This window comes from Scylla paramamosain, chromosome 7, assembly GCF_035594125.1.
Source record: "Scylla paramamosain isolate STU-SP2022 chromosome 7, ASM3559412v1, whole genome shotgun sequence".
Taxonomy (NCBI): Eukaryota; Metazoa; Arthropoda; class Malacostraca; order Decapoda; family Portunidae; genus Scylla; species Scylla paramamosain.
In genome coordinates this window covers 2530001-2539603 of record NC_087157.1, presented here as the reverse complement: position 1 = coordinate 2539603, position 9603 = coordinate 2530001, and the positions used below count along the sequence as shown (strand labels likewise).

Genomic DNA, 9603 nt, shown 5'->3' with positions numbered 1-9603 from the left:
GATTTGGGAGATGCATGTTCTACTGAGAAAACTCTAACTTGGTATAAGCCTGAGTAATGAAAATGCAAAACTGAGGGTGTGTGTGTCGTTGTTTTTTACCTGAAGATATCAAAATAATTCACCAGTTTTTTTTTTTTCATGCATTTCTTACACCAGGTTAGAGTTTCCCCAATAGTACTACTTCATAACACAATACCTGTGTGCAAGTGATATGCTATAAAATGCACTTAATTCATAATGATTACCTCTACCATTTGCCTCAACAGTTTTGTAAGACTTTACAGCATTACCATGAAAAAGGGAGGCACCACAATAAGGCAAGGCACAATGTACAGATTACAGGAATGTTTAAAGGTATGTTTATTTTGTGATGCCGTTAAACATTACTCAACTTAATGTGGCTGTGGTCAGGATATTAAGGCTTTTCCTCCAACCCTCCTCACCTCACACAGAGAGAACATAATTATCTACATGGGCTCATAAGTTGTCCAGTCCAGGCTGTCTTTGTGAGTCCTAGCAAAGCATTCAGTAAAGAATTCCTCCAGGATCTCAGGAAGGTCCTCTTCTTTATAATCTCTGGTGACAAAGCTGCCTTTCTCCTCTGCTCCTCGAATCATGGCAGAGAGCACTGTAGAGGGAGTCTTGGGTGAGATCGCATTATGATGGCAAGGAATTATCTTGACACATGTACTAATAACACACTTCCTAACAAATGGATCTGCAATCTACATTTTATTTCAACAATATAGTACAGCTCCTAACTCCATGTGTATGCATACCTGCCTTTATGAGGTAAAATAGACTGAATTTTGCTCCTAGTACCAGGCAGAGAAAGTATACTTCAAGTAATGTTTTTTGTCTGACACATTAGGAGGAATGCCTCACAGAATGATGTACTCTTATCTCCAACAAACATGAAAATATGAGACACATTTTGCCGAAAACCCATCTATTTTTTCAAAGTAGTGATATATACATGTGAAATTTTCAAATTTATGGCAAGATTATAATAATTTCAGTGACTACATATAACAATTTAGAAGTGAAGTAACTGAATTAGCAGATCAAAGTTTAACAGGATGTGGAATTTTTATATAGCTGAATGGGAAGTTGAGAAATGAATAAATACATTAGATTTCATTCCATCTTGTGTGAGTATGGAAGCAGATAGAGAGAGAGAGAGAGAGAGAGAGAGAGAGAGAGAGAGAGAGAGAGAGAGAGAGAGAGAGAGAGAGAGAGAGAGAGAGAGAGAGAGAGAGAGAGAGAGAGAGAGAGAGAGAGAGAGAGAGAGAGAGAGAGAGAGAGAGAGAGAGAGAGAGAGAGAGAGAGAGAGAGAGAGAGAGAATGAAAGTACTACACTGAGTTCTTATCATACTAAACAAAATACAAGCTAGTCAGAATCTGAAAATGTTGCAACACCTCAAGTCTTAGATCTATTAAGACATCACTCAATAGAACTAGTGTCTGCATACATTTGCCTGGCTGTGGCCGGTAGAGGCACAGGATCTTCTTCCCTAAGGCTTTGGCCTGGCCCACCTCATAGCCCACACCCAGCGACGTCTGTGTTACCTCTGCCACCACAGCTGCAAAGCTCACATTCATTGTAGACAACACTACATGCTGCTTCCTCATGGCTACTTCTCTAAGGGCTCACAGAATTGAGAGAAAAATGTATCATATGTCATGAAAGTTGGGTTACATCATCATTATGAACACTTCTCTCTGGTTAATGCTTCCAGTACAGACCTCCTTAAATTCAGCTTTAAATCTACATTACTTAAAGAGATATGGGTTAAGAGAGGATCTGATAGAGGCCTCTCCTCTCAGTGGTATGAGGGATATAACAAAGGTGACAGGCAAAATCCTCAGTGTCTGTAATCATGACAGGATTCAAGCTTGATAAGGTTAATTAAAAAGTAAATAAAAAATAAATAAATAAAAGGAGATATGCAGAGTGTTAAAGGAATGGAACAGACTCAGTAGTCAGGTTGTTAGTTGTGAGCATGTTTTATACTGGGACTGCCATGTGTAGGTCTAATGGTTTCTCGCACCTTTCCTTACTTCCTTATATCTTTATGGAAAGCCTTCTAAAATTAAGGTTGAACATCTACATTTGAAGGGAGAAGTGAGGAGATGGGGCCAGCAATGTTGTGGCAGTGGTTCAGAACTCACCATGACATTCCTCTATAAGTCTCAAGTCACGGTCATAGATTTCCTTGTCGGTCATTGCAGCACCTGTGAACAGAATCCTCAGGAGAGAGAGAGAGAGAGAGAGAGAGAGAGAGAGAGAGAGAGAGAGAGAGAGAGAGAGAGAGAGAGAGAGAGAGAGAGAGAGAGAGAGAGAGAGAGAGAGAGAGAGAGAGAGAGAGAGAGAGAGAGAGAGAGAGAGAGAGAGAGAGAGAGAGAGAGAGAGAGAGAGAGAGAAATTCACTGACATATTTCTAAGTTACAGGAAAGTAAAATTTCTATCTTAACAATCCTGTTGTGACACTTCACATCTGTCATCAATGTTTGTCTGTGACTCTCACTCTCATAAAAAGTGTCCATGTGGCAGCAGCTGTTAGGCACCACTAAGACATAGTTTATCAATACAGGACCTGGCTAATACCCTAAATTTACAATGATGTTAAAAATAAATTGTAATACCCTTATCTATTTCATCAAACAATTTTTCTTCTTTTGTTTAAAATTTTACACACACATCCAGAGCTCATTTAAAGCTTAATTCTGCATTCACAGCCTTACAGTAAAAAGAGAAAAGCCCGTTTGTAATTTCACCCTCATGGACAGAAGCATCAGTCACAGTCTTGTCTGCCACAAAGGGAGACAGGACCTTGCCGAACTTCCCAAGCTGCTCCACAAGACGACCATAGAGATCCACATCACTGCGGCCTCCTCGGATACTCCCGCTGAAGTAGATCTTAAGGTTGGACGGCATGATGCTTCTTGGGGCACAAACAGAACCGGTGTTACAAGAAAACTGGGAGGAGGATGAGGAGGAGGAAAGGGATAAGGAATGCAAAGGGCCAGACTGTTTTATTTTGTACTATATACTTTAATATTTCTCTCTCTCCCTCTCTCTAATCAACTAAACTACATATCAATGGAATACATACACATACACATATATTACAGTGTAGCACTAGTACTAATTATGAACCTTCTCCACTTGGTCTCAGTGTCAATTTCTGTGCCACATAAGTCAGTCCAGTCATCAATAAATTATTTGTTTTCTCACTTATAATCAGATAATATGAAAATCACATTTGTGCTTTTATTCAAGCATCAGGTCAGGTTACATTATGTTAAAATTAATGTATTTCACAGATGATCCCTCCATTTATCTGAGCATCAGGTCAGGTTACTTTTAGAATAGTGCAGTGCTTTCATTTTACAACTGATCCCTTCATTGTACACATCATGATTGCAAAAGAAGGTATCATATTTTACCCAGAGATAGCCAGATATGAAATTAGTAGGATAATGTCATTTCCATAATCTCCATAAGTTGTCAGCTCTACCACAAGCTATCCCCACAAGCCCTATGCTGCAGTAGTCATTAACTTGACAACAGTATCATGTCAGCTCTGCCCCAAGTCCCTCCCCACAAGCCCCATGCTGCAGTAACTGATCACTAACTTGTCAGCTCTTCCACAAATCCCCTTTACAAGCCCCATGCTACAGTAATTTGTCAGCTCTGCAACAAGATACTTTCATAACTGTATGTTTTTAATTTCATTTATAACAGGGGAATTGTATGTGACATTTTATTCATGTTCCTTAATGTGGAGCTAAATTCTTAATCCTTAATGGGGGCACGTTACATTGCTAAACGTAGCATATAAACCTCAATTCATGCAGGTTACCCCTGCTTAACACATCCACACTGCTATACACATTGTGTATCATTATTATCTTGTCAACACTTTATGCTAACCTGCAGCCTTACCCGATGTTCTTCATATGTTGCATCTACTTCCTTTAGAAGTCTCGCATATAAAGACAGAACGTCTTACCTGTTGTTACGTGCAAGCGTCCGTCCGTAAGCAACTGTACCTTGTGCCTCTCTGCCCTCTGTTATCTGACCAGCGTTGCAAATTGTTTTGGCCATATTATCGTACTACACAGGTTGAAATTATTGTACTTCTGGTAAAATTATCGTACATATGTAATTATTCCAAATATTATGCAAAACTGCCACTTTCCAAATACAGCAGAATTTAGGTTATATATATATATATATATATATATATATATATATATATATATATATATATAGAGAGAGAGAGAGAGAGAGAGAGAGAGAGAGAGAGAGAGAGAGAGAGAGAGAGAGAGAGAGAGAGAGAGAGAGAGAGAGAGAGAGGGGGGGGTGATGAAAAAACAGGTAACTGCAATTCCATGATGCGACATGTCAAATATTTCATCAAAACTCGCTTACTTTCGTCCGCTTCAGTTGTCCGCGACCACAGCCACACTCACAACTCTCCCCTACGTCTGCTCACAACATACTAGAGCGTGCCGACGGCCCCGTGTTTACAAGGACGGCCCCCTTTGTTTACCATGACGGCCCCATTTTGTAGGACGATAATAATAATTCACACGTATTTATTACATTCTCAGTTCTCACACATACATACATACATATAATAATATAAATCGGGGCTCCTGTACATGTCCAGTCTTCTAGAGAGACGTAAAATACAATAGGAAGTAATAATTTTTTAAAAGATCTAAAATTACACATTTTATTGCATTAAAAATCAATTCACCTAGGCCTACACACCAAGCAGCCTAGAACATTTCCTAAGAAGAGAAGATGTGGATATTTCACCCGTCTCATAACTCTCCCAGAGCTTGAATAGTTTCCCTTCTGTAGTTGTTGTTCTTTTCCTCTTGTATCTTCTTAATTTCCCCTCTCTCACCAGGCGAAGTTGCAGGGTTACGAGTTGTGACTCATGGTGCAGCAGGGGGACTAATTTGTAGAGTTGGTGAGAATGGTTCCGGGCTTTTTCGTTAATCCGTCTGTGCCACCCTTCGACATCGTTATTTGTTCTCACCGACTTCCCATAGACACTCCAAGCTGCTGGCGGCCAGAGAGTGCTGTCAATCCATGTTTTGCTAATGTAATGACATAGTGGTTGTACAGCAGGTGGTGCAGCATCGTTCACTTTACTAAATGCTACTTGTATGTGTTCTTGTGGCAAACATGGCAGGGCAAACAGTTTGCGTGTGAAACTCTGTATGGAACCCTTCTCTTTGTACGCAACGGCGAGTCCAAGATCCTGTGTCTTTCTCCAGATACACTGTGCCCAGTGGAACAGGCATCCACTCACATGAATATGAGGGAAAATCGCTTGTATGCCTTTCCACATAGCCCGCTCAAAGTCGGCTACAGCCTTCTGGAGTTTGTTTTCTGGTATCAGTTCTTTAACAGCGTTCATGACCGCTTTGTAGTCTTTGGTGCGTCTATGTGACATGAAAGCAAATAACAAAGGTACCTGTTTCGTATTTTTGTCTTCTCCTCTCACAAATGCATGGATGGAGAACAGCTGGTAAAAAGGCTTTGAAACAATCTTAAAAGTAGCATCCATGTATCATGTTCTTGCCTTCTTAAGCACTTCTAGCTGCTGGGTTATAGCGAATAGCAAATGTCTGGCTTCATCAACGTAAATGTCTCGTTGGAGGAAGTTAGGTGGAAGAAAGTTTTCTGAAATGTCAAATTCAAGGTCCTTTGGATCCTCGGGACGCATTGCTTGTCGAAGTCGGTTGGCCCGACGAATAAGTAATCCAGGTTTTGGTACACTGGCCTCAGGGTCTTCAGGTTTTATTTCTTTCAATATTGCGTCTTCCACAATTGCTGCTGCTGACCTAAAGACATCTTCTCTTGCCTTATTCTTTATATCAGCAACGATCTTAATGGCCTTCTGTTTTCCTGATTGAGCTGGGTGGCAGTGATTGTGGAGACCAGCTGTGAAGGTTTCACCATCTTGAATTACAGTAGCTTTGCACGTTGTGGTTTTATTTCGTACACTACATCGCCACGTGGTCTTTTTTGGCCCTGCATGTCTGTTGCTTTTTATGTTGAAAGTGTTACCATTGCTGTCCACCAATAGTGGCTTACCTTTCAGAGAGGCAGCTTCAATTACCTCGTAGTGCAGGTCTGATGACATACTTGAGGTCAGAGAGACATCAGGAATGTGCTCCTCTTCCATTACGTCTTCATCTAGTTCCTGGTGTACGTGGAAAGAAGTGCTGATGTTGAATTCTTGATCTGCTTGTACTTCATGGCGCGCGTCAAGTGATGTAATGGAAGTCACAGACAGATTAGGAGCGTGCAATTCTTCCATTACTTCTGGTTCTTGATGAACAGAACTGCTGATGTTGAAATCAGGAGCTGTAAGACACAGTGCACAGCGCCAGTCCGGAAGCTCCCATTCCCCTCGCTGAAGCCGCCTGTAGTCTTGAAAGCTCACCCCCGTTTCACAGAGTCTGTGTTGCCACCTATAACAAAGAAATAAAGCGGGTATAAGCAAAAGGGGTCTGCGACTTTGATTTCCATGTAATTTCATCATTTCTTTTAATATGTAAATTACATTGAATCACTACGCAATAATTTACAGAAAATATAGATTTACTTTACTTTTATGCGATTATAGCATCTCTTGAGTTGCTCAGCTGTCCTTGGTAGGCTATCTGGGTTCATTGCCATAAATTCTTTTCTTACTTCCTTCTTAAGGCACTTTTTTCGTGTTTTAATTGTCACTTTACTACACGTAGATTTGGCACCGCTGGACCCATGGGAATACCTCAGCTCACCCCCCCCCTAGAAAGCTCAGTTAAGAAGGGTAATATAATATATATATATATATATATATATATATATATATATATATATATATATATATATATATATATATATATATATATATATATATATATATAACATTAGTGACAGTATATAATGGAAATAACAACAAATAAGTTACCTTGAACAGTGATCACACTGGAGTGCGTGGTGATGGCCAGTGACCACCCTGTCACAAACTACACAAAGTGCAGCTGCGGGCTGTTTAGGGCGAACAGAGCGATGGCTTGGTGTCGTCATGATGAGGCTTTAAAAATAATGATTCCACCAACAGAACGGCTTTTGACATGACCTCGCCTCTCTCTCTCTCTCTCTCTCTCTCTCTCTCTCTCTCTCTCTCTCTCTCTCTCTCTCTCTCTCTCTCTCTCTCTCAGAGTTGCCAGGTCCGTGGTTTTCTCGTCCAATTGGGCTCTTTTTCCTGGTATCGGGCGTGAAAAATATGGTTTCCGCGGTTTGGCGCTTTTTGGGCTCTTTTTACCGCAGTTGGGCTATTTTCTGGGCTACATATATTTGAAAATATATAATATACTCTTGCCTTCCCGACATACCAAATCAGGGAGTAGACTCACTCCTATGATAAGGAGTGGCGCCAGGTCAGCCAGCAGAAGGGTGTGAACAGGTCTCCCCTCTCCCTAAGGGGATTACTACTAGGGCCTCATGACCTCATTAAGACTGTAGGGCACCCATCCTGAATGGGTGCCCTACAGTTGGACTGTAGGGGAGACTTGTTCACAGCCTTCTGCTGGCTGACCTGGCGCCACTCCTTATCATACGAGTGAGTCTGAAACAATTAGTAGGAGGAGGAGGAGGAATACAAAGGAATACAAAGGAAAGAACAGACAGCAACAGCCCTACTGGGCCTAACGAGGCTGTCTGTGTATCTATTCTACCACTACCACTACAGATTCTAAGGGTTAGAGGATGGAGGACACTAGAGATCAAGGAAGGAAAAACAGGAGAGTATAGGGAGGAGGAAAGGCTAAGATGTGATAGGAAAGGATGAAAGAGAAATTATACTATTCACTACAGTAACTAAAAAAAAAAAAAAACATTTTATGTAGGAGCAAAGTACGTTATATGAGGGGTTTCTGCGAGGTGGTTGTCCAACCTTTGTTTAAAAGTTTCTATTGTATTACTATCGACAATATGTGCTGGGAGAGAGTTCCAGACATTTACAATTCTATTAAAGAAATAATACTTAGCCTCGTCTGATCTGAAACCTATAATAACCTATAAGATTATAATTATTATAATAACCTATAAAGCCCCGTACACATTATGTATCATGATGCGCATCGTGTTGAATGGATGTGTTGAAAAAGTCGTTTTTCAACACGAAAGCGCATCACCAACGTGTTGCTGGGTCGGCTCGATTTTCAAACTGAAGCTCAGTGATGCATGACCAGTCAGAGCGACAGGACGTCCGGTCACGCTCCGCTCCAGCGCCGATGGCTCTCCAATCTCCACCACCCGCCATACCCTTTGAGTGGACAAGGGCCAACACCCAACATTTCATTGAATTGCTCAAGGAACATCCATCTGTTTGGAACATCAAGTCCAAGCAGTATAAAATGAGAAACCTCAGAAGTGCAAGCTTGGAAACAATAACATCAGACTTATCGAACTTTGCAAACTGTACATTACGGGTTGAAGACATCACTAAAAAGCTGCACACACTGAAGACACAATTCAACCGGGAAATGTCTGCAATCAAAGCATCACAAAAGTCTGGAGCAGGCACGGATGATATTTACACACCGAAGCTATGGTGTTTTGATGAGCTGCGTTTCCTGGCTGACGGAGAACCACGTCCATCCATGTCCAACTTAGATGAAGGAGAAACTACTACTGCACAAGTAAGTTCATAAGTTTATTGTGTGCACTTGTACTCCAGCATAAATGTAATTTACATACTTATTAACATGCATGTATGACAAAGAAATATCTCTCTCTCTCTCTCTCTCTCTCTCTCTCTCTCTCTCTCTCTCTCTCTCTCTCTCTCTCTCTCACTGTCTCTCTCTCTCTCTCTCTCTCTCTAGCCATTGCTTACACCACAAGGCTCTACGTTTCTTCCTCCTCAAAAGTTTCTTTTTTGCTGCACACAGAGCAACTACACTCCATAGTAGAGTCTCCTGGCAGATTCCATCATCGGCGCACATCCTCCCCGCATGAAAGTTGAACTGTCACTGAGCAGCTGGCGCGCGAGAAGTTGCCGAGAACAATGTGAGCAGTGATGCAGTACAGTTTGGTCGCTAGTAATTTTTTTCAACACCACTACTGCATCACGTGGCTGATACATGATGCATAATGTGTACCAGGCTTAAGATTATAGGCTTACCTATAATCTTGTAGCCATTATTTCGAGTGGTGTTGGAACTGTCAATGATGAGATAGTTGTTTACATTTACGTTATCAAAGCCCCGACACATCTTAAACAATTCAATTAAGTCACCTCGCATTCGCCGTTTCTCTAAACTGAACAAGTTGAGTTCCCTCAAGCGCTCCTCATAAGGCTTGTTCCGCAGTCGTGGGATCAACTTGGTAACTCTTCTTTGGACTCTCTCCAGCTTGTCTATATCTTTCCTGTAATGGGGTGACCAGAACTGGACGCAGTACTCAAGTAGAGGTCGGACAAGTGTATTAAACAATGTGAGAATTACACGTGGTGCAATACCATCTGGGGAGGTTAGGTTTGTTAACTGCCTCAAAAATAAACCGTTGATTTTTATTATTATTAT

General features: G+C 41.2%; 1 protein-coding gene across 1 annotated transcript; it reads right to left on the bottom strand.

Moving 5' to 3' along the window:
* Positions 1–344: 344 nt before the first annotated feature.
* On the bottom strand, positions 345–4457 carry LOC135101909 (5-hydroxymethyl-dUMP N-hydrolase-like). Its single transcript, XM_064006243.1, has 6 exons — positions 4439–4457; positions 4017–4081; positions 2746–2945; positions 2173–2235; positions 1473–1583; positions 345–628 (listed from the first exon to the last, which is right to left on the bottom strand). The coding sequence occupies exons 3-6, from the start codon at positions 2936–2938 to the stop codon at positions 468–470; spliced, it is 528 nt and encodes a 175-aa protein (XP_063862313.1). The 5' UTR covers positions 2939–2945; positions 4017–4081; positions 4439–4457; the 3' UTR covers positions 345–467.
* Between the last annotated feature and the right edge of the window lie 5146 nt (positions 4458–9603).

What these genes read in the sequence shown, in the direction of transcription:
- LOC135101909 (XM_064006243.1), bottom strand. Translation starts at nt 2,938, where the DNA reads ATGCCGTCCAACCTTAAGATCTACTTCAGCGGGAGTATCCGAGGAGGC. An exon ending in ACTTATAGAGGAATGTCATG is followed by an intron (nt 1,584 to 2,172) that starts GTGAGTTCTGAA and finishes TGAGCTTTGCAG; the next exon opens with CTGTGGTGGCAGAGGTAACA. An exon ending in CCGGCCACAGCCAGGCAAAT is followed by an intron (nt 629 to 1,472) that starts GTATGCAGACAC and finishes CTCCCTCTACAG; the next exon opens with TGCTCTCTGCCATGATTCGA.